The sequence below is a fragment of the Zonotrichia albicollis genome, chromosome 5 (genome assembly GCF_047830755.1).
Source record: "Zonotrichia albicollis isolate bZonAlb1 chromosome 5, bZonAlb1.hap1, whole genome shotgun sequence".
Classification (NCBI taxonomy): Eukaryota; Metazoa; Chordata; class Aves; order Passeriformes; family Passerellidae; genus Zonotrichia; species Zonotrichia albicollis.
The window spans coordinates 51,363,438-51,388,131 of record NC_133823.1 but is presented as its reverse complement, the minus strand read 5'-3'; the positions used below and the strand labels follow the sequence as shown (position 1 = coordinate 51,388,131).

The 24,694-nt window shown below is 39.8% G+C and overlaps 1 protein-coding gene across 11 annotated transcripts in view; it reads right to left on the bottom strand.

The window, feature by feature from the left end:
- Positions 1-24,694, bottom strand: part of ABLIM2 (actin binding LIM protein family member 2) — a 128,429-nt gene that overhangs the window by 63,383 nt on the left and 40,352 nt on the right. For all 11 annotated transcript variants that reach the window (XM_074541690.1, XM_074541695.1, XM_074541689.1 and 8 more), the window contains exons 3-6: positions 16,805-16,988; positions 6,797-6,912; positions 2,860-2,986; positions 690-783 (exon numbers count right to left, since the gene is read on the bottom strand). In XM_074541690.1, the coding sequence (XP_074397791.1) occupies positions 690-783; positions 2,860-2,986; positions 6,797-6,912; positions 16,805-16,988 (521 nt within the window). The remainder of the gene's footprint in view (positions 1-689; positions 784-2,859; positions 2,987-6,796; positions 6,913-16,804; positions 16,989-24,694) is intronic.

Here is a 24,694-nt window from a genome sequence, read left to right as displayed (position 1 = left end):
CAGGCTTTCTGAGCCGATGAAGAGAAAAGAGTGAACTGAGCAACTCTTCCTAACTCCAAGTACTGCTTGGACTTCACAGGAAAAAGCAGAAAGAAAAAGCAGATAATTGATGACTGACAGGGTAACAATACACTTAAATCCAAGGATAAATTTTATTCTGATCAAAGGAATGTATTCATTTTGTGACATTTGGTCAGTTATATGGAAATTTTTGCATAATGCATAAACATAACCCTACACTAAACAACTTCATGCTTCTTAGAACAACAAGTGCAAAAAAATCTCTGCCACAGTTCATTTCTGGTTGCAAAAACGCAGTTCAAATAATTCATTTTACTTTTCAACAGCTTCATCCTATCTTTGGGGAACATAAAAGAGAATAAAAAAAAACAGACATTGCAAATGAATTTAATGCAAGTTTTAAAACGTGCCTGATAACACATTCATTTATTACTTCTGCTCCCTGAACATTCTCCAGTACCATAAATATCCATTTATGGAGTTTGTGTATTACCAAATCATTAACAGAAGAAACAAAAATCCCGATTACAGACTGAGTTCCTGCTATTCAATAAAAGTAACATTAAGCTGTGGCATTAACACTCATTTGTGAGCACAGGACCAAACCCAAAAGAGTTTTGGGTTTTTTGTACACTTTGAGATGTGCTTGAACGACAGGTTCTCCTTACCTCGAGCACTCTTCCTGTGATGTACTTTTCACAGTTGTCACACCTGATCCCAAACTTGGCATGGTAGTCTGTTTCACAATATGGAACCCCATCCCTAGGGAAGAACAAGAGGCTGTAGAGATGCTGCTTTATGTAAGCTTACAGTTCACTGGGAGATTATGCATCTAAAATGTGTCAATGTTTCAAGTACCCAACTTCACAGGGTATTTATGGGCTTTCCTGCCTCTCTCACAGTCATTAATGTTACAGTCATTAAAGCTGAATAGTAATGAACAAATATTTTGGACCACTTCTCTCCTTTGTTGCTAAACTCAGCCATCAGCCTTGTAGTAACACTCAGCCTCTGAGACCCTCACACCACCTGTTTAATCATGTTACCCATTATTTTCTTTCACATGTTTCCCCCTCTCTGGAAAGTTATTTCACCATATTACTCTTCCCCTCTTATCATTTAATTCATCCAACTGATGTACCATCTGATATATGTATTACCTAATCCTTTAGCTGAGGCTGCAGAGAGCAATTTCTCAAATATCTTGTCTGTAAAGCAAGTTTTGATAAACATTTAAATCTACTGGCACACTTGACTGAACTTGCTTAAAGGCAGTCATGGATCAAACGACTTGGGAATTGCTCCACAGAAGCCAGCAATGACTACAGGAATTCAGCCTGAGCAGCAGTGTGTTCATGCATGATGTAAGCAGCTATTTCACCACCACCAGTGAGTTAAGATACAATTGAGAGATATGAAGAAAAAAACCTGGAGTGTTAGCTTTTATTTCAAAGTGACAAGACCAGAACTTTTGGACTATTGCCCTGACAAGAACCTCTTAGTTTTGCATGTTATAATTTTACTAAATTGTACATGTAGACCATTAAACTGATGAATGAAAATAAATTGCTCTAAGAAGAAACTGGAGACTCTTCTCATGCTTCAAAGTTCCAGTTAAACATAGTTAAATATGTTTTGTTTGTTATACTAAAGCAGCCCATGATCAGACAGATTTATCAGCAGAGGCATAATTTTATCAGACATTTCCCTGGAGAAACATAGAAATTAATGCTATAGCCTGGAAGCTGGATTTCTTAGAGACTAACCTAGAAGTTATCACAATTATTAATTGAATTAATTAAAGACAGGATGTTTCCTCTCTAGAGTTATTTTGTTTGGCATTTGGCCTTTTTTAAAAGATGATTTTGCATTAATTACATCTTTTCAATTTATGGGGGGAGGTATATTCAATAACAAGCAAAAAAAGGTCTGTACTAAAATACAGCAGACTAGCCCAACATTGAGACAATGAAAAACCTTATTTAAGAACACCTTTTTAATAAATATTGTTCTCCAGGGCAAGCTGTGAAATTAAATATGGTATCTGTATTAATTGAAATCTAAAGAACTTTTGAACGTCAGGGGGACATAGGCTCTGAAACCCCATCATCTCCGGGCACTGGTGACTGAGTTATTTTGCTGCTTAAGAAAATTCCGACATAACACACTTCTCTGAAACAGAAATTAATCCCAGGTGCCTTGGCCAGTGAAAGGCCTGCATGTCACTGGCCTGATCAAAGTGTTGACATGAGACATGGTCTGCATGTGTGCTTTGTGCTGTTTTTCAGTGCTGCCATCACATTCAGTCAAATCTGACAGCATGAGGGTCTGGAGCTGCACAAAATCATGGCATGTACATCCTTAACGAACTTCTGACTAACATTTCCTCTTATGTAATGCATATAGAAAGAACAGTACCTGCCTGTTTACATTACAGCATCACAGAGAGCAAAACCATAGGTAACTAAGGGCATACATCTGGGTTCTGGAAACATATTCCACCTGCTGCCTCTCTGCTTTGTCAAGTCCCATTCCAGGTAAATGGAAAAATGTTACTTCTACTTTTTTCCATTTTATTTTTCTAAATACAACTTAGGTAATAATTTAAACAATAATCTCTAATATCTTATATATTTCTGAATATATATATATATATAAATAAAAGGTAATGCAATATGCACTTATAAATTATATTAATTATATTATTATAATATATATACTATATTTCTATATTATGCATTACCTTTAAATCTTAACAATGCAAATAAATGCAATGATAAATTAATTATTTGGCATTAAAAGAATAATTAAAAGAGGTGAAAACACTCCTCTACTTACTTGCTGATATACTCTGCATTCAGTAGCTTGCCACATGTATTGCACTTAAAGCAACCCAAATGCCAGTGTTTGTCCAAGGCGACCAAGGACTGACCATTTTTTATTTCTGAACCACAGCCGCCACAATCTGCAAGAGAAAAACCCAAATGAGTGAATCATATTCTTTAGGTCATGCAGCAGTTGGTTACAGCAGCACAAGGATCCATCAGTGTCCCAGTAACAGCTCACACGGGCTCCACTGCTCACTGATGGATGGGAAGTGTTGCTGCCCTTGGAAAGATCTGAAATTGCTACAACACATGCATCATTCAAAGAAAAAAGCTGATGACTTCCATTTCCTAGTGACTTAGGCTTTATTTTAATTCATTTATACTGTGTTTTAAAAAATGTTTTGCTGATTAATTTTTCAAGCATCACGAATCTGCCTGATAAAAGAAATAAAAAAGACAAAGAGTAAAAAACTAATTCTTCATATTAGCCTTTGCCTTGGGATCTGCAAGCTCTACTTATTTCAAATTTGTTTTGCAACTACGAAAAAAATCCAAGTTGAAAATCTGGTATGAAATTTTCTGTACCCAGTAAAACACACCAATACTTAAAAGGCATTAGTAACATTTCAATATGTGAAAGTGATGGCTGTCTATGTCTATTTTATTCTCTATAAAAATTCAGTTATGTTTCAAGAGGTGCTAACAAAAAATACATGTAAAACATGCAATAACTGGTAACAGAGGTTAGTCTATGTTGGTTAAACAGGCTGTAGGGTAAATAGTTATACTCTCCAGAAAGAGTAACTGAGAACAACGCTGTCTGGGGGTTTGGTTGCCTTTCTTTTTAACAAAGGAAGACTTAGACTAAGCTAGCAAAAGCCAAACCTACAATTAGTTTCTGCCCTCTTCAGAGATGTTACATACACATGGGATTTGAATCTGGTTCTCTATAACCCAAATAAACCCTCTAACACCCTACAAGTTCCATCTCTCATTCACTCTTCATTCTGCAGATTTCCTGTCTGTGGATGATTTTCTTACTAAACATTAAAATAGTAAAATATGTGGGAAACATGGGTTAAATGCCAGTGATAAATTAATTCTAGTAGCAATATCTCAGTAATCTTCTAAGGCTCCATAAAATATCTTCCATCTGAAATGGAAAAGTACATAGTATTTTAAGGAATTCTTCAGGTATAGCAACAATTTTCTAGAGAAAAGATAAAACCTGAAAGACACTTAATCATTCAGAAATGCCAGGAGAGAAAACAAACCCATAACAATGTCTTAGACGGAAGAAAAAGCTATGAAAAGCATTGGAAAGATTTATCAAGTTATTAAGAAAGAACTCTCAACCTAGGATCTTATTAAAGCATTTAAACAGTCTTCTTAAAAACTTTCTGATTTAAGACTGCATTTCATTGGTTACATGACCCTAATGAGACAGTGTAAGTGAAATTACAAATGTTTCACTTCTGAGCACACAATGATAAAGCACAGTTTGTATTTTCCTTTAGTGATTTGGAATGTATTGAGGGAGCAATAACATGGCTCTTTAATGTTATCCTCCAGAGCACCAATACCTGCAAACAAGCCTAGCACAAAAGCATGTGCACTACAGATCAGAACATTTGAGTTTTGCTAATAATAAAGAACATTTGGGTGTGTGCCTGGTTTTAGTCCCTGCAGTATTCTACAGTATTTGTTGTTCAACTGCAATCAGAAATTTGTTTGTGATCTCCCCTGTACTGGGGATTCATCTGGAAATCTGATTTAATCCGACTGCTTGAGGGTTTATTTCACAAACTGAACACAACATCATGTGCTCAAATGTCATTCACCTTTCATTCGGTTTAAGCTTGGGTGGGCAGAAATGCAGCATTTTGTGAGTTACTTTTTTTTTCCCCTACTGCTGCTTTCTCTGTAAAGTGCCAGATAATTACAAACAAATATTGTGGTTGCTATGCCAACAGTGCCTACTGATGCATGTCCTTGTCTTCCCATCTTGGATGCAGCATCCTTTGGTGACTCAACTAATTTCAAGCAATAACTCTGCAGAACACATCAATTTGCTGCTCCACGTTAATATCCTTCCTTGAGTACTCTCTCAAAATCAACACTGTCACAAGAGGTTTTCAGAGCTATTGTTTTATAAAACAAAACAAAACAGAGAGGTAGGTACTTATATAATAAAAAAATTCAAGGACTCAGGCAGAAAGCAAGTATTTTACATTCTTCATTTCTTCCAAGTGGAATGTGTGAAGGAGGTTAGAAGCAAAAGGGGAGGATGAAAATAAAAGGACTTGCCAGAGGGGGCAGTGATGCTGGGAGCTCAGTGAGTCCCCAGGAGAAGTTCTGAAAGCACTACTGAGATAAACAGGCTGGGGAGGAGCACACATGGCACACATCAGACACTTCTGAGACAGGAACAAACCCAATGTAACAGAGGGTCAGTGTACTACTCCTTCCTTGAAAAAGTTTGCCTGAGGTCATGTTTTTGTGCATTACTAACAAGAGTTGCTCATTTAAAGCAACTCTTTAAGATCTTTTCCAAGAAAGCTCTTGTCAGGAGATACACCATTCACTGCTCTATGCAATGTGGGGAAAAGGTTAACTTCTATTTTCCAGGGTCAGGTTTCGCCACAGAGATGTGCTTGCTCCCAGTGCTGTCTCCCTCTGAGGCAAGGGGTTTGCTGAGGTTTGCAGGTGTCTGGGCTCTGGGAAGGCTCAGCGCAGACCCAAGAGAGCTGAGGAAATACAATGACAAGAAAAACTCTCCAGTGTGTGTGTGCACAGAGAAAGGGAATGTAAATACATTAAAGGATTCTGTGCCATAGATAATCAAATTAACTTGTCCTGTCAGTATTCAACCAGGCTAATAATGTCCATTGTAGTCAAAGGCACTTTTCACATATGTCAAGGAGACAGCAAAGATGGCCAAGGAGAATCCATCTCTGGAATAAGTGAGAAGAGAAAGCACCTAACAGAGAGGGCCAACCTATCCCCGAAGAGAGTGGCATTAGCAAGAGGAATCCATAGAGTATATCACAGGGCATTCACACAGCAGGTTTGGCTGATGAACTGTAGAAATGAGATGGTGAAAATTTCTGTGAAGAAATGTTAGGAGAAAAAGAAAACAGAAAAAAAGGAGAGATTTCTCCCAGAAGTGGGCTAGATTTCTTACGCAGGAAGATGAGCAATCCATGGGGCCCTTCCTCAGCCATGTGGAATCCAGCTTGATGTGACAGTCATTAACATTTTTTCTGTCTTTGCTGTTTAATTGCATTGCTGCTGCTGTTTAATTACATGAAGTTAGCAGTGGACTCTTAAAGCATGGCAGCACTTTATAAGCAAAAGAGCAGATGAATGGAGTTCAGAGCTACACCACCCCTCTATGGTTTACTGCAAAGAAGTTGGTGTGAAAATATCACATTTCTTTCCCCTACTGTTTGTATTTTCTGATAGTGCACAACAGTCTGAGGTCAAGGTGAATGTCCCCCACTTCACACATTAAACCCCTTGCTGTGTAGTATTTAGCCATGCAATCCTGACACTGATATCTTCTAAAGCTGGAACTGGAACACTTAAAAATCATTAAATCTCACCCTGGCTTTTATTTCAGATGGACTTGGACTAAATCCTCAAAAATATCAGCATCTATATTATGTTTTTCTCCAAATAATTTGATTTAGTTCATTTTAATAAAATCTTTGAGAGGTTCAATGTATTGTTAATCCTATAATAGCACCATTTGTGCTTCTTTTTAACATCAGACTTGACTGAAAAATCACCCTCTACTTTTTCACGTGGCTACCTCATATTTCATGACACTTCTTATGCAGCAGAGTAGTATAAGTTCCAATAGTACACACTGGTGTAAAATTATGTTCTTTAAACCTGTGCAGACTAAGAAGTACTGACTGAAAAGAGCAGGAATCCATACTTACTTCTCAGGTTCTGTACAGGGAAGGAGCCAGTGCTGCTGGAAGGGGGCAGGGAACATTTCTGGCAGATGCATTCCTTCCCATTAAAAGTTACCCGGTCACCCGCAGGGAAAGGCAACCTGCAACAGCAGAAACAAAAGCAAACTGGTTAAAGTCTCATGCCTTTATCAAAATTAAATATCTTCCCACAAAGGAACTGATTATACTCTGGCTTCTTTGTCTCTGCTTGCACAGTTCTCATTCAGTTTTCCAGCCACTTAGAGGCTTAAGTATCAAAGGGGCAAATCAAACAGACAACTTCAAATGCAGATGGTTACAGCTTGTTAGGAAAAATAATAATATCTAAAGCTACAAAAACACAGTGAGCACTCAAGTCCAAATTGTTGTGTATCTAAGAAATGTAGTATCAGCCAGAGTTCATCACTAACAGGATCAGTTACAGAATGAAAATAAAACTGGCATTACAGGGAGTTAAGTAGAGGCAAATGCAGCTGCTTTTATGTTGTTAAATAGCTGCACAACAGTGATGACTCTTATACATTAAAAACCAGCACTTGTCCTCACAAATTTTATCACATCAAAGCCTTTCTCTTAATCTATGTGCTCAGAAAGCAAATGTTATTGAACTCTCAAAGGGAAAAAACCTATCCCAGTTATGAACCCCACAGTGTCTACATTATTTGTTTTCCCTACCTAAAAACAGCTCTCCTTAAACTTAATTAAACCATTCCTTTTTATCAATGTTCTTAAAACAAAAGCTCTCTGCTGTGCACTTCCTTGTCTGGGCACAGAAACCATTGAGGCTTTTCCTCTAGGAGAACCAGATGGACAAATCACTTCATATGCAGGAAAGGATGGTGAGGATTTAGAAACACATTTCACTCCACCTAAAGCTCGTGTCCAACTAAATCCCTACCCAAGCTATCAAAATATGGCTTAATGGGGCACAAACATAACACACACCTTCTGCTCCATGGTGAAGTCCATCTGACCACACTATTTCATTAGCATTTCATTAAAACTCATGGCATTCTCCCACAAATGCTATCAAATTCATACCAACTGTGAGGTTGTCTCCACTACAGAAGCTACACAGATACTTTGTGCTAAACTTAAACATTATTTTGCTCCTTAAACTGCCTAAGAGATGCTTAGTCTACACTTGAATTACGCTTAAAGTACTTTTTTATTACTTAGAAAAAGAAAAAAAGCAATGCTGTCGTTTGTTCCTATATAATGTTACTAAAATATATTTGAAACCAGCTAAGTGCTGGTTTCCATCCAACCATTCATTTTGGACCACTGGTGATAATTTAAAAAATCATGAGGAGACAGAGTGTAAGTATCATTATCTTTTTTGATATCTGATAATGAATTCTGCATTTCACCTTCTTTTTCCTCTTTCTCAAGTCTTTATAGTCAAAAAACTTCCTACCTTATCACTTACCTAAAACTGTGGTAAGGAAAAATACTTTATAGAAATAGCCTTCATATATTGCCTTACTCTCTGACTCAGCTAACTGATCCGTGTATGACTCTGGTGCAACAAGGCCCAATACCATGTTATAAATTCAGGAGGTCTAAATTTCCATCTGTTCCAAAGAGGATTTTGTACCATTAGTTTTACTCAATAACCTAACCAGAAGACAACTGCTTCTATTGAGACAGGCAGGATATGGTGGAGCTGCACTCCAGAGAGCAAACCTGTCCTATCTTGCAGCAGTAGCAAGCTTCTGTGTTATACATTCAAAAAAACTCCCAATGCTATCTTTTTGGGTCATAATTGTTGTCTGCAACAGATTTTGGTACTTTTTAAAGTCAGAGATACTTCTAATACACAGAATGATAAAAGAGCTTTATGAACTCATAGAGGAGCTGAGGCTGGAAAGGAGCTCTGAAGGTCATGTGCACCAACCCAAAGCTTATTTAAATGAACATACATACAGTTGAATAAAAATTAGTAAATGTGATACACTTCTATATAGATAATAAATATTCATAACTAATTACCAAAACCTGTCTCTAAAATGGAGTCATACAATCCAAATGCTGTCCTAGTTTTCTACTGCAAATATGAATGAAAGCATTTAATCACGTTTTCATTTTAAAACAATATTAAAAAATCAAGCCTAGAACTTAACACTACTAATTCACCTGGAAAGACAAAAGCCAAGAGATTTCAACCTTTTCAGAACTGAGACAGGAACTTGTATCCAATCTCCTGCATGTTTTCAGGAAGAGACCTCGACTTACAGATACACACAGACTTATTATAACCAGTGGTAATCTGCCCCCAATTCACCCCCCACAAAAGCAGCACCCTGCTCCACTGACACCAGCACAGAACCACCTCTCACTCCAATGCACAGCTGCATGCCCTGGGCAGGACAGTTCCTTCAACTATGCTTTGCCATGGGAACCGAGGCTGGGCTCAGCCCATGACCCAGCTGGGCTCTCATGAGATGCATCAGTTAAACAGCAGGGTTTGCACCATTAATAATCCCAGGGATGGTCATGTGCTGGAGCTGTGAGCAATTCACTGCTCTGAAGAATGACTGTGACTACTGAACAATCTTGTATGCAGTACATAAGGAGCAGTAGGGAGAGGTGAGGTATATCTTATAATTACATCTTCCTGACTCAGGGATATACCTAATAAAGATCCAGCTGAACTTCCAACTGAGCACAGAAGCCCCCCTCAAACAGATGCACCAAGCAGCAGCCAATGTAGAAGCAGTGAGTGCTCACTTTGAATTGGCTCATCTCATCATTGTCTGAGCAATCAGACAATCCAAAAGGAAATAAGTTTAAAACTAGAGGAGAAGAAGAGGAATATTCACCTCCTATGGCACAAAGACAGAAGCAGGCAGCTGACACCTCTAAACATGCCTACTCATAGGCACCACAGCAAGTCACAGAGCCCCCTTAGATGGGAGGGCACTTAGGGGTTTCCTAGCCAATAAAAATACTGAACTTGGTTTATTTTCTAATGGTTCAGTAGCTAATCACCATGCCTTTCCATTCCAATGGGAAAGAGCAACAATTTTGATTCTTTATTGTTCTCCAAATATGCAAGACACCTTGTTCTAAAAAAACTGCAGGAAAATATTCCTTGGAGCTGTCCACTCCAAGGTACAGACAAACATTTCCTCCCCTCACAGGTCTTCTAAACCTATAAGTAAGTCTCAACGTTTGTTTCACTGTCTTGTTCACTGGGAATTCATTCCCCACACATTTGTCAGTTTTCCTGTCCCAGCTGACCTCTCCCTTTCACAAGCAGCCCTTCTCAAGCATTTCAGTGCCAGTATGAGTGAAGGCACAACAGAAGGTGGTAACAGCCAATTAACAAGGTTTCAGTTTCTGAGCTCTCTAAGTTGTGAGCAGGACTATATATAGAATTTTAGGCTAAGAGCAGCATATCTGCCTTCAAATACAATGATATCTCACCACCAGTCACCCACTGAACACTGCGAGGTATTGCAAAAACCAGGACAGGGTTTTAATTAGCTACTTATCCTATAATAAATATTCAGTGAGATTTTCACAGTTGGATTATCTATTTTTAAAATGAGAATTAAGAGCATTTTTAAAGCAGCTCTCTCAAATGACTTGCAGAATTTTAATACATGTATGATTCATTTCCAACAAATTTTGTTTTACCACCTGCCTACAATATTTGCAAACCCAGAATAAAATCTGGAGGTGACCAACAAAACTATATTGTAAAACATCAAATCACCATCAGCCTAATCCAGGCTGTGTGCTGATACGAAAAGGTCTTGTGCTGATATCAAAGGTCTTGTCCTTCTCTGCACCACACCTCAATCTATGCAGCTGTGGGCAAGTCATTCAAGCTTTCTGAGAGGGACAAAAGAAAATGTTTGAGTTTTGTTTTTTTTTTTCAGAGCAGATGCCCATCTATTCTTTAAATTGCTGATCTGACTCTGTGGCTGAACAGTCAACTAAATTTGATATATGAAAATTAAGACAAGCCTGCGGTCAGGCTGTTGAGAGAGCAAAGCTATTCATGTCAGTAGGTGGCTGCAGTTTCACCAGGTCAGGTGTAATGTCAGACAGCATCCTAAGGTCCAGCAGGATCAAATTCTGCTCTAACTTGTACCTGGTATGATCACATCCCTCAAGGTGTTCCATAGGGATGAATCCTTGTGGATTAAAATGATGATACAAAGTGGACATTGAGTGCTATCTACCACCTACACAAATTTCAGTGAGGGAAAATGCTAAATTCTGCAAGCAGTGAGGAACAACCCCATGCACCAGTGCACCAAGGGGTTAATCAGCTGGAAAGCATAAAAAGATGTGGGGTCCCAGTGGACACAAGGTTGGACGTGAGTCACCAGTGTGTCCCCACAGCAACCGAACAGCCACATCATGGGAGGCATTAGTGCAGCCAGCAGACACAGGGATGTGACCTTCCCTCTGTGCATCATTTAGGAGACTGGGCACTGATACAGGGATGTGATCTTCCCTCTGTTCATCATTTAGGAGACTGCAGCAGGCACCATTTTGGGCTCCTCAGGACAAGATTTACTGGAGGGACATGAGGGAAGGTGGTCAGGTCCAGAGTGCAGCATAGGACACATGGGCAGGCAGGGGCTGCAGCAGACGTACCTGCTCAGGGGAGATTGTGTTACTGTCTAAAACTACCTGATGGCATGCACACAAAACTGGAACCATGCTCTTCTCAGAGGTAAAGAGTGAAAGGACAAGAGGGAGCAGAAATAAGCTGGAACATGGGAAATGTCAACTCAATATAGGGAAAAAAAATTACCATGAGCTTGTTGAATGCTGGAACACACTGTTCAGAGAGTCTGTTGGAAATTTTTTAAAGAAATGCCATCAGCTGTCTACTCAAACTGGACTTGCTTTGAGCCAGGGCTGGACCACCAAAAATCCCTTCCATCCTACATTATTCTAGGGCTATAGGGATGTTCCATATAGAGCCAAAGAATCCCAGAATAACTAAGGTTGCCACAGACCTTCAAGATCATCAAGTCCAATCTTTGTGACCAAACTCCACCATGCTAATGTCATCACATGCCTACTGATTTCATGAAGACTGCCAGAGATGGTGATCCCATCACTTCCCTGGGCACCCTGTTCCAATGCTTAACCCCCTTTTCAAAGAAGAACCTTGTTTATCTGAACCTCCTCTGGCACCATATAAAGACATCTCCCCTTGTCCTATTGCTGGTTTGTGGGAGAAGAAACCGACCCTCAGCTCACTACAACCTCCTTTCAGGCAGCTGCAGAGAGCCTTCTCTGAGCCTTCTTTTCTCCAGATAAACAACTCCAGTACCCTCAGCTGCTCCTCACAGGACTTGCACTCCAGACCCTTCCTCCAAAGAGCAGGAGACCTAAACCTGAAGAGCAGCACACCACCATCGCTTTGTTCAGGAAGAATCACTTATTGATAAATAAATTTGATTTAGAATCAAAATGCCAAGAACACTCAGGCTGATTTCAAAATCGTGGGCTCAACACCTTGTAGGTTTCTACAATACCTAGAAGTGTTCAGTGGGTGACTGGTGGTGAGATGAAGACTACTTCATGAGATGCCTTAAGAAGCACCAGGTACTGCTTAAGTGGAAACCAAACCCTTTCCAAATTCAGCAGCATTAAAATTTGAACAAATAAAATGGCTTAGCACATTCAAAAAGTCTTTAATGACTGCTATGTTTAAGAAGAAACTGAATTTGAACTTTTAATTTTCAGTATTATCCTAACTTCTTAAGACATACATAAACAAAAGATGTCAGTTCTTTCTAGAAGTAGCAGTGCTATATATGTAGGATTACACAATCTTCTGCTGAAAAAAAAAAAGAATTTAAGCTTTCTGATTTTTTTTATATTCAACTGCCTGGCCAAAGTGAATTACCTTCTTGAAGACAGTAAAAATACAAATGGGTTGGAAGAGGTTTTATAGCTGGATTTGGCAGGCAACCCCTTCTGCCTCTTTCCCCTCCACATACTATTCATCTCTACATGGCATATATTCAGCTTTTGTCAAGATACTGTTTTAAAAGAAACTTCCTGAGCTCAGAAAGACTTAAATATAAAAATTCTGCAAAGCAAACACAAACCTGTTTCCTTATTAATCCAGAATGTATGTGCTAATCTATCCCCGGCCTAGGGGTCAAGTTGTCCTCTCTTTATCATTTATATGCCACAATTTTTTTCCAACTTTTAAGTACATGAGTACTGAAACTAAAAAGGTAACCATTACATACACTCCTCCAACTGGGTACATAAACACCAACCCCCAACCTGGCTAATTACAGTAACACCCATAAAATCAAATCCCTGGTTTTTGTATTCAGTGAACACTCAACACACAAGTAACAGAAATCGTACTCTAGGTGCCACATTAGACAGATCATATATCTTAATATATTCTTACTAAATCTATAGGAATTGTTAACACACTAAGATATCTCCTGAAAATTCCATTTTTAAAGCATTATCACAGGTATGACAACCCATTTCTTTCTGAAATACTCAATGTCCTGCCCTTTCCCATCCTACATAAGAGCCAAACTGTCCTGACTACAACAGCCATGTAAGAAGTATGTGCACAATTTTAATAAAATTAAGATTCTATTGCTACTGCCAGCCTCAATTTTCTCCCTCTTTCTATTTCACTTTTACAAACACATGAAGCTTTTGAAGGACATGTCTTTGGCAGCCCTCTGGAGGACACAGCTCTTTCCAGTTAATGAAGCTATAAGAAGATTGCTCAGCCACTTCCTGGGAATAAGCATTTAATCTGCAAGTTTTCACTTGTAGATTACACTTCCTGAGTAAGCATTTAATCTGCAAGTTTTCAATGTATGTTGTTATTCTTCCACCCATTCCTAGTTTTAGGCATTATCATCACAAAACACCATAGCAGAAAAAAGGTTTCACTAGACTATGAGCAGCACTGGAAGAAGAAAGGATTAAGGATTTTAACCTTTATTCCAGCAGAGCAAACATGCATTGAAACTTGATTTTTTTTTTAAGAGCCACTTGGTTAACACAGCATAGAGAGAAACAAATAGGATGGCACAACATATCGTACTTCTACCAGTTTTTCTCTGAGTACTAATTAATTATTATTTTTTTTTACTTTAGCTTGTGGCAGCCCTGGGTAGTAGCATCTGACTCTCAAGAGATACCCAGGGACGAGCTGGATTCCTGACACTCCAGCTTTTTCACAGAGCAGGGCAGCAGGTTAGAAATGCAGTGCAGAGGGTACAAGGCACACAGCTCCCTGTGACACTGAGCCATGTGGCATCCAGCAGTACTAATATCAGGAGACAACTGAGCTTGGATTGCTGACTTTTCCACACTGCTCCTGCTGGCTAGGTTTTCCCACTGCTGCTACCATACACTTCCCACATGTTTCTATTCAAACCTTATCTTCTCTGAAAATAAGGGGAAAAAAAGGACTTGCTACTGGCACTGGTTTACTATGCAATGTAGAAACAGTTCAGAAGTGTTACTTCAGCAGCTACAGAAATAGGGGTTGCAGAAGTGCTCATTTAAAAGAATTTTAATGATCCTGCAGCATTCTGGAGAAGCGTGTCATGAGTGCAAAATGCCTTCTGCTGCCAGTGTTTTCATGCTGAGGATGGTAAGAGCCTGGCTTGGTTTCCATGAGAGTGGGAACAGCCCCACTGGCAGGCAGTCACCACTTCTCAAATTCACACCATTCTGGAGCTTAGACTTCTAACACAGCACCCACACTGAAGTCTGGCTGTAAAAGGTAATGCCAAATGCAATTGGCATCATCCAGCAACTACTACTGACAGTGTGCCTTGGTGCAGTATCTCAGGTTTTCACTCATCTGTAAAAAATGAGGCCACAAATGGCTCTCCTCACTCTCCCCACCAAGGAAAATACTAAAGTAGAGAGCTTTACACCATTACACCCCCCCCCTTTTATCATTACTGTTTCTTAAAAAACAAACAAGTTATTTCTTTTGACTTAAACAACATGTCGTTACAGCCTACCAACCTTATTTTTACTGAGAATTTCACTCAAAATAAATGCTGATGATGTTTAGATAGGACACCCTTTCCCATAAAAAACACAGGTTATGTCTGGCTTGCAATGACAGGGATAATTGAAGCTGATTTAAAGCATACAAACACATGACAGGATTCTTCTGCTGCTCTGCACCACAAATCAGTGTTACAACCCCCCTGGGAGACACTAATTGAATCCTGCTAGTCAGCAGGGCATTTGCTGGCTCTGATGAAGACAATATGAATTTGTGTGTTCTTCCAAGAAAAGCAACAGAAGCAGATCTGGGTCTCAACTGAACGACTAGAAACAGCAAAATAGCATTTAATACAACTATTCAGTTATACAGAAGGTTAGGGAACATCTCTGATTTTATTTTTTGCATGATGTATTATTGTATCAGGAACTCCATTTTTAAAAGCTTTACCGCATCTTCATCACACATTGTATTTGCAGCATAAATAATTTCACAGTGCTGCAATTTAACTCATCTGAATTGTTAGGCACTTAAATATTTTAGTCACAAGGAAAATTATTCCAAATTTCCAGGGAGACAAAATAAACTGTATCATCAAGCTCTAAACTATGATTGACTAAATAAAGCAGGAGTTGGTATTTCAAATGGCCTGAAACCCAAGGTAGGTAGTTTCTAAGTACAGTAACACACAGTTTAATACACTTCTGCTAAGCTCTAGTGGCATGACTGAGGATACAAGCATGTTTAGCCAGAAAAATGGAATCAACCAGTTTTTTTGGTTTCTCTTAACTGAAGGAGTATCTTACTTTACAGAAGGTACAAGTGCTGAGAATAAAGGTACCAAAAATTAGTTCTGCTCATCTATAGAAGAGATGTAATACTGCCAGGCTGCAGGCCAATAGCATGTGCAGCCAGAAGTTTAATAAGATACACTTTAAGTAATTTTCCTGTACTATTAAAAGAAAAAGTAAAATATGAAAAGAATTTTAGGAATTTTTAATCTTTACTCTCCACACTTGTTTTAAGCATCCAGAAGGAAAAATTGCCTATTAAACAGGTCAGAACTTAGAGGGAATTTAACATAATAAAGGCTTGTCCATCTCAGAGTCTTGCCTCTACTACAGCTATTATTATTATTTGTGCAATTGCTTTATTTAATTGAGATTGTGTCAGGAGCCACAGCTGCTCTGGGGTTTGGTGCCCTGCTCCTGCATCAGCACAGGAGGATTTCTGAGCCCCATGGGCAGGGCAGGCTGGGCTGGCAGACAGTCACAGTGGCATGGCCATGCTGATTTGGGACTGCACAGTCACCTGCCCGAGGCATCAGCACACAGAGCACCTGAGCTGTGCTGCACCAGTGCCTTGCTGGGCCCTGAAACCCTGCCAGAGTGGGGCTGCTTTTCTTGTACTCCTCAAAGCTCAGGTTTAGCCAGAGAAACTATGGCAGCACTTCCACTTGCTCCAAACTGCTAAAACAGTGCGTTTTCGGAAGGTTTAGTGCACTTTGAGCTTTTTCATGAAGTCCTCAATAGATGTGTTTGCACTATTTCTACACAAGAGGATTAAGATGCAGGTCAAAATTACATCAGTCCCTCGTATTGCTGAGTTTGGGACCCATGTAGGAAATGATCTCACTGAACTAAACTACTACAGTAGTAGCCTGCTGAGGATTCAGACACTGGCACTGAAATTCTTTGTACCTTCAGGCCAACAAAGCAGCAGACACCAGAGAAATTAGGCAACACTTGGTGCAAAACGTCATACAACAAAGACAGTGGAAGTTTCTAAAACACTTTGAAAACATCACACATACGATAACATAAAAAAGAAAAACACGTTTGGAAAAAAGGGAGGCACTCAAAATTACAGATTTTTTTTTTTCTTTTTAATTCTGCAATTTTTTAAGGTGTGAGTAAAAGAAAAGCTTGTCTCTAGGCTATAGGTTTGAATGTCTGGCATTCAGGGCATTCTGGCATCAGAAACACAACTTCATGTAGAAAACCTACCTGCAGACAGCACACACAAAGCAGTCTGGGTGATAGGTTTTGCCCAGTGCTGAGACCACTTCTCCCTCAATGAATTCATCACAACTGAAGCAGCGTGTGCCATAGAGTCTCTGGTAGTCCAAAGTACAGATGTAGTCTCCCTGTCTCACAAAAAATCCTCCTTGAGCCAGGTCACATCCACAAGCTGCAGAAAGAGAAAGAGCAGACTCAGAAGGCAAGAAACAAATGTTCTAAAATTAGGCTGACTTTTCACCTGTGATCTGAATAGTGGAGTACTTAGGCACTGCAGTGTACAGGCTTATGATCACAGAGCAGATGTGCATCTGAAAGACACTACTACTACAGTATATTACATCTGTCATGTATTTTGGACACTAATAGCCTGGACTTACTTAATGTAAAAACCTCAGTGCAGCAGCTGTGAGTACAAAGTTAAAGTCTGTAGGAGTTGAGTTCAGGGTTACCATATACAACATCTAATACATGTAACAGGTTAAAAGAAATGCATAAAGGGTGCAAATCTTTAAAATCTAAAGCACCAGTGTCGCAAAGAAACATCTCTGACAGATTACAGGTGTTTGATATTTTCTCCTTGAAGCAAAAGGGTTAACTAGTGCTGTCTCTAAACATGGGGACTAATGCTCATGGCAACTGCTCCAAGTTTTCACAAGTTAAATCTGTATAAAGCACCTCTCATGTTTACCTGATGAACACCACTCATCATCTATGAACTGGAGGCATCTCCAGGTTCATCTGCCCCTGGCAAAAGTAAGGTTTTAATTCTAAATGTCAATTTTAATTTTTTTAAACTAAACCTGTACGAAAGGGTTAAAGTTGATTAACCAAAGGCTTGTGAGACTGCTCAAGAGTTTTCTTCCTTGCACCAGGGATGGAGCTAGGCTGGAGTTTTGAGAAAGTATAAGATGGGAAAGGAGAGATACAATGGTCTGGTGAAGTCACACAGAAAGAGCAGACATGTAGAACATAACCACCATCCACATTGGCCAGGATCTTTGAAAACAGACTTGACTTGATTTAAAAGAGACCTGGACTTCAAAGTAGTGATTCTGCTGCTGTGTTGACTACTCCTTTATAGCAAGTCACAGCACCACACTTGTTACTACACACTTCTGCTCCTGGGGATGTTCATGTGGGAATGTGTTCCCATCAGCAAATGGTGTTTACAGTCAAACCACGCTGAACCACAGCAGTGCCACTACTCACATACAGCCCACAGAAAAGGAGTGGGAATGTTGCTTATTAAATTTGGGTTGCATGTACTAAACATCGCAGAGCTGCTCAGTGTCTTGGTCTCAAAATAGCAGAAGTATCCATGCTTGTAAAATTCCAGATTGAGATTTACACTTGGGTACCTGAGAGCCCACAGGCACTTTGGTTTCTAAATGAAAATCCTGGCAACTCACACCCAAAGCTGTTTGCAGTGTCAGAATCAGTCATCTTGCTCCTAAACTACAAGAAAAATAGTCCAACAGAGGTGCCCAAGGCACAAAGCAACACATAGAGCACAGAAACCCCAAGAAAGCAGAGGAGATCTAGATCATTCATTCAAAATTACACCCAATCACCCTCCCTCTTCTATAGTCTTTGTTAGCTGTAGTACAGGAGGCCTGGGCTCAAGGCTCTCCTTGAACCCTCTGAGGGCTCATCCCTGTGTGGGATTTCAGTGCTCATCATTCTCCCTGGAGATGGCCCTGACTGCTAGGAGTCAGAAAACAACAATCATGCTACAGCTGTATTAGTGTATGGTCAAGAACTGAACAGCTATGGGTCCTAATCTTTCCTATAATTGAAAATAATTCCAATAATTCCAATTATTATTATTGCATGTGTCATGGACAACATGGATTAGATTATTTATATTTGAATACATTGTTCATGTTCTCTATCTCACAGGTTTCACACATTTGCTTTAGCATTTCTCTTTCTCACCCGTGCCCTCATTTTTAGGAAGGACAGCCTTTTTGAACAGACTTTCCAAAAATCTGGCACAACTTGCTGGATGTCATGAGTCTCTTTCAGCCTATGTATTTCAGCTACCTACTGGTGTCATAGAAGCAGAGCTCAGCTATGGATTCAGGATGATGCTGAGCAGCATGCTGAGCTGATACTGATGCCCCAGAGCAACTCTCAACTGCATCATACAGTGTTCAAACTTGTAAAGTGGATCACTAAAGAAAAAGTTAAAAGGACATAACTGCATTTCTGAAAAGAGGAGAGAGGGGTTATGTCCCTAAATATGTTTCTTTATGCTGGTTGTGGCACTCCTGACTGCAGTGCGCCTGGACAAAGGCAACAAGAGCCACTTGGAGCTACAGAACAGGCTCTGGTTAACATATTCTGCTGTGCACCATCACAGAGGGGCATGCAGCTGGGCTTCCATCACCAGAGGAAGATGACTTGATAGCGCAGCCACAAACTATTTGCCACTGCTCTGTTGTGCACTTTTGTCCCTGTTCACCTGCTAAAATGAGAGATAAGCACAAGCAAATCTGTCTTTATAGGCCAAATGGAAGCCAGGCAGGCTCTCACTGCAGCTAAGAGAGGCCTGGTGCAAGGCCTGGGGCACATGGGGTCAGCAACAGTTTGGCATCTGGGGGCACTCTGTCTCACCCTGAGGGTATTGGCCTCTCTTTGCTGCCACTAAAGCAGACTGCACTAATGCACTTAATTCTGGCTTCTCAGGAAACCCTGCAGTGAAACTGCTCTCCTAAAGGGAGGCAGAAAAACAAGTTATTGGGACTTCAAAATAAAAGTGAGCTCAGCATCCTCTCACCAGGTCCCTTCTTCATTGCCATCACTTCAGCCTCCCCCTATGCAAGAGTGGCTGAATGAGCATCCCCACCAGCTCTGCTCCGCTGGCCACACCTCGAGTCACAAACCCTTGCCTGCTCCTTCACTCTCTGAGCAATCTGATCCAGTTTAACTTGACACTCAGCTGACCAGAGAAAAACATAAGGATTCCAGTTAAATACTGGCTTGAACATTAAAACACTCATGGTTTAAAGCTGAGCAGAGCAGCTCTGAAGAGAGACCCATTGGCCTTCCCTCAGGTGAGATGCTGTGCCCCTTGCTGGCTGTTTGTGTGCACACAGACACTGCCCGCCTGAGATGATGCTGCAGAGACAAGAAACTGGGAAGAGAAAGCTGGAGAAAGTCTAGGGAGAATATCTGAAGGCAGCTACCAGATCTTACTCTCCTAGGACAGGAAATTAGCATTGTGTCACATCCACTCCCACCTAGCATTTGTCTTCCAAAAGGAGTATCTGGAGGAAGGGTTATTTTTAACCCAGAAACAGTTTTCAACAGCTTCTGGAGTTCATCTTGGTGATGAGAGAAAAGCACTGAAAACAGTAATTATATTAATGAAGAGACTAACACAGAGTAACTCATCTTCTTGTCTCAGTATTACCTTGCATACAAGGCAAAGAAAACTGCCTTTTTCTGAGCAGTTATAAGCTTTAGGAGGACTTTTAAAGTAGTGAATAAGTGTTTGTCTCTTATTCTTATGATATTTAGGAGCAAGTCAGTACCTGGATGTGCTATGGTATTTGAGAGGGATAATATCTACACCATTTTTAGGGATAGTATCTCAGGGTAGCATCTCTTACAGCTGGATAATTCCACTATTCAAGACAGCTTGCAGTTACCTGACACCAAATACTTCATGTATAGATGTGGGGGGTTCCTCCTGGTTTAGAAACTGACTACTTTTTTCCCTAGCATGGCGTCTGCAACAGCACCTGAAGCACTGGAATTTATGCAGTGTATAATGGTAATGGTTTTAAGCTAAAATAGGTGCAATTTAGACAGGATATATGGAAGACTTTTTTTTAAGTGAGACTGCTGAGTCACTGGAACAGGTTGTCCAGAGAGATGGTAGATGGTCCATCTCTGGAAACATTTAAAGTCAGGTTGGACAGAGCCCTGAGCAAACTGATTTGGTTGAAGATATCGCTGCCCATTCCAGGGGAGTTGGGACTAGATGACCTTTAAATGTCCCTTTCATTATGCTATGATTTTATAAAAATAAACAGCAGTAAATCAATTAATCAATGCACTTTAAGCACATTGCTATTCCCCTACTGTATGCCATCAGTACTCCATTTGCAGTGCACAAATATAAAACTAATCTGTTTTCTGTGCTGGCAAATGAGTCTACTGAAATTAAATTAATTTTTTGGCTGTATGCTGGGCCTAAAAACCAGGTGTGTCCTGAGCAGCTTGGGGGATGCCATGCTCTCTGTGCTGCTGCACATTGCAGCAGGCTGCAGCAGGCACTGCAGGTCTGGCCAGCCCAGCAGTGCTGTTCTGCTGCCAACGTGCCAGACAATCAAGTGGTTTGCTTACATGCAACTGCACATATCAAGTCTATATTTTTCCCTCCCTTTTTCTGCCTGATGTAAGTTAAATAAAATTTTTCTCCCTCAGCACCATGGTTTTATGTCCACTTTGGTATTTTTTCCCCATCCATGAGATGGATGCTGCTGGCTGACCACGATCCCAAGAACGACACGTAGTACACTGCTGATATTACTCTCTTTTGGCAGCTAAATTGTATGTATTCATACATCACCAATGAAGCCTGGGGTCCCATAATCCAAAAGCCCATGATCACATGTGGAACATTTCTCCTGGCCCCTATGCCTGTGCCTGTGAGAAGGAATCAGAACCACCTGGCAAATTTCCACTGCTACAGCTCTGACTGAAGTTCAAACTGAACTGCAATTAATCTGCAGCAGTCTAAGCTCATTCCAGCAGATGGCTGTGACTCTGATACTCCTCCTTTCATGGTCTGGTGTGCTAAGTTCAGATAAGCTTTTCACAAAGCTTTTGGGGAAGTCTTTCCCAGCTCCAAGTTTGCTGGCCATACAAATACTGGCATGGGGATATCATCTCAGTTAATTCACACCTCAACCTTCAGTCTATAGGTGAGCAGCAGTAAGACAGAAGGAACCTTGCAATGGGGTATATAAACCATACAATTCAATCACTCTTCTCTGCACAAGTGATCATATCAACTGTCTTTCCAAACACATCTGTGAAATCAAGAACACTCAAGCCTGTCAATCACTGGCAGTGTATTAGCAATAATATCCAAAATATCATCTATTATCTCAAGGATTTGAATGACACCTCATTTTGTTACTATCCAGGGCAAACAAAAGCAGCATGCAGCCCCAGAAAAGTCCTGGACAGACTTGCTGGTCTCTTCTGCAGCTTCCAACCAGGAAATGCAGGAAGGCAGACAGGTGTGATGGAAGAAAACCAGCAACCTTCGGGAGCAGAAAAGATACAGAGAACTGTGGGGATATATCATATCCTGCAACACTTCACCATGCACATGTAGCACTGATGAAGCTATAGAGGATAGAGAGTACAGCACCTATACAAGCTCCCTGGCTACACTGGCCATGATGCCCACAAATTAATTTGTGGAGTAAACACTTCAGTGCAGGAAAACCCTTTGAGAGTCAGAATACTCTTATGAGATTGACAAAACATTAGAGTATACCAATTAAAATGAAGAAGAGTTTTGGAAGTTTCCTGTGGACAACGTACCTTGAATCCTATAATAAATGGGAACTACGCATTGAATAATGTTTCATTAGAACATATATTTCCATTTTCCTTCTGGAGAGCACAGTTTTCCAATAGCTTAGAGACAGTGCTGCTGCCCTATAAAAGCATAGTCTTAGAGGTGAACAAGGTCCTCACAGCATTAGGTATGTGGCTGTTTCAAACTACCAAAATAATCCCCAGGAAAACTGGAAAAAATGTCTCATTTATACTAATTTCTTATTTTAAGAACTCAATCTGGTTATTTAAAATTTACAAGTATGCTAAAGAAATTTAAGAAAAAGAGTAATGTGTTTTAACCAATTTTAAACCTAATAACAACTTAAGTGTCTATCATAAAATACTGCTGTCATTAGCCAGACTAATTAAAACAGGTTTTTAAAAACAATAAAAGACAGTAAAAGCCACAACCCTAAAGAAACCCCAACATGCAAAGCAACAACGCCAAATATTTTCAGATTTTCTTTAACAGTGCTTTGGGTGCCAGTTCCAGGTTTGCAAATGAAGTCCCTGCTCTATTCACAGATATGGCAGATGGCCTCGTGTTAATGAGTTGCAGCAAGTGGGAGGTGGAATAACACCACTGTGGCAGTGATGAGTTTTAGGCAACAACTCTCTCTGGGTCTCAATACAGGCATCACATCACCTTAGTGCACTGAAATGCCCAGTAGCTACTCCAGAGTGCTGCTGTATCCCTGCTGTGTTCTCAAGGGAAAAGGCATCACACAGTCTGCAAGTCCCCTGCAGAAAGGCATCCTTGCACTGACTTTGTTTTTGCACAGGGAAAACCTTACCCAAAAGAGAACTTGAGTAATTAAAAAGACTTACAGGCTTTTTTTAATAGTAATAATTCTGTGACATTGTCTAATGTGCATTGAAACTATGTATAATGTTCAAAACTTCTTTATATGAATAGTATCTTTACTGCCTGCAAAGCTTACACGGATTTGAAAATCCTATCCTCTAATGAGCATTTTACTTTTCTACTATAACTATAATGGACTGGAAGGATGCAAATAAGGAGTAAATAAATTGGAAAACAGAAACAACAGAGGTTTGGCTTCCTTTGGTGAGTAGTTAGCTACTTTCTATTGGATGCTATTAATATATTCCTTTACCAGTACTTGCAACTATGATTCCTCCCATTTCACCATGCTTTACTAATATTATGTATTTATTAAATTCGCAAAAGATACTCTTAAAAAAGGATTCATCAGACTCTGGCTGAAATATATATGTCATGTTGCTAGAGTGCTGGTGTGATGGGTGTATGGCCAGGATGTGAGGGGCTGCAGAAAGTTCATAATGAATACAAAGAAAGGTTGTAACAAGAACATGATTGTAAAAAAAGGAAAATTATCCATTGCTTTGTGATAATGCAAGTTAGTTAACTGACAAAAATTTGTTTGTGCTTTAATTATTGAGTTGTTTTTAGAAAATCAGTGATTAAATATTTTAATGTTCAGCTTTTAAACTCCCAACATAGAACCATTTGCTGATACATTAAATTACTTTTGCACCAGCAAAAGTGATCATTATTATCATCCTCACAATTTCAGTGAAATAAAAAATTACAAGCTAACATGACATTGGTAAGGCAGCCCTAAACCTACCACACTCTGCAACCTTGGTGACCTTTACACTGTAAACAGTGTTTCCTGTTATACTGAGTTAATATGATCAGGGATGGCAAACTCCTGAAGGACTCTCCAGGAAGTGCTGGACACGTTGCTGGTCCCTACACTAATCCCCAGTGGCCATGGCAGCAGAAATAGCAGAAATTGCTACTGCCTGGCAAAATCTGGGACTGGGCAACCTCACAAATGAGCTTCCCGTAAGTGACTCCCATTTTGAAACGTGAAACCCTGTAGCTATGTTTAAATGCGAGTCTCTCAGATTACTCAGTGTAGCTTAGAACTTATTTATATCCTAGCAAATGCATTTGATCTAACAAAGAAATAACTCCTATTGCCAAGTTACTCCACGTTTTTAATATTTTCACTGAATATTTTGTCTTAGCCCTTCTCATTAAAAGGACTTCCCAATAAATGATATAGCTCTGGGTTCTGTGGCATGTTCGACTGAGAAAATGGCATAGAAGTGATTTATGCAGATCTGGGGTTTTTCACAATGCCCAGGACACTGCAGGGTCACAGCAACACTAGTCCCCAGAACCACATACCCCATTCTAAGCTGAAGATGTGATAAATTCTAGCAGATTGTTTAAAAAAAAACCATGAAAAATAATGGAAAGTATTGCTGCAAGTACTAATGAAAATTAACACTTGCAAC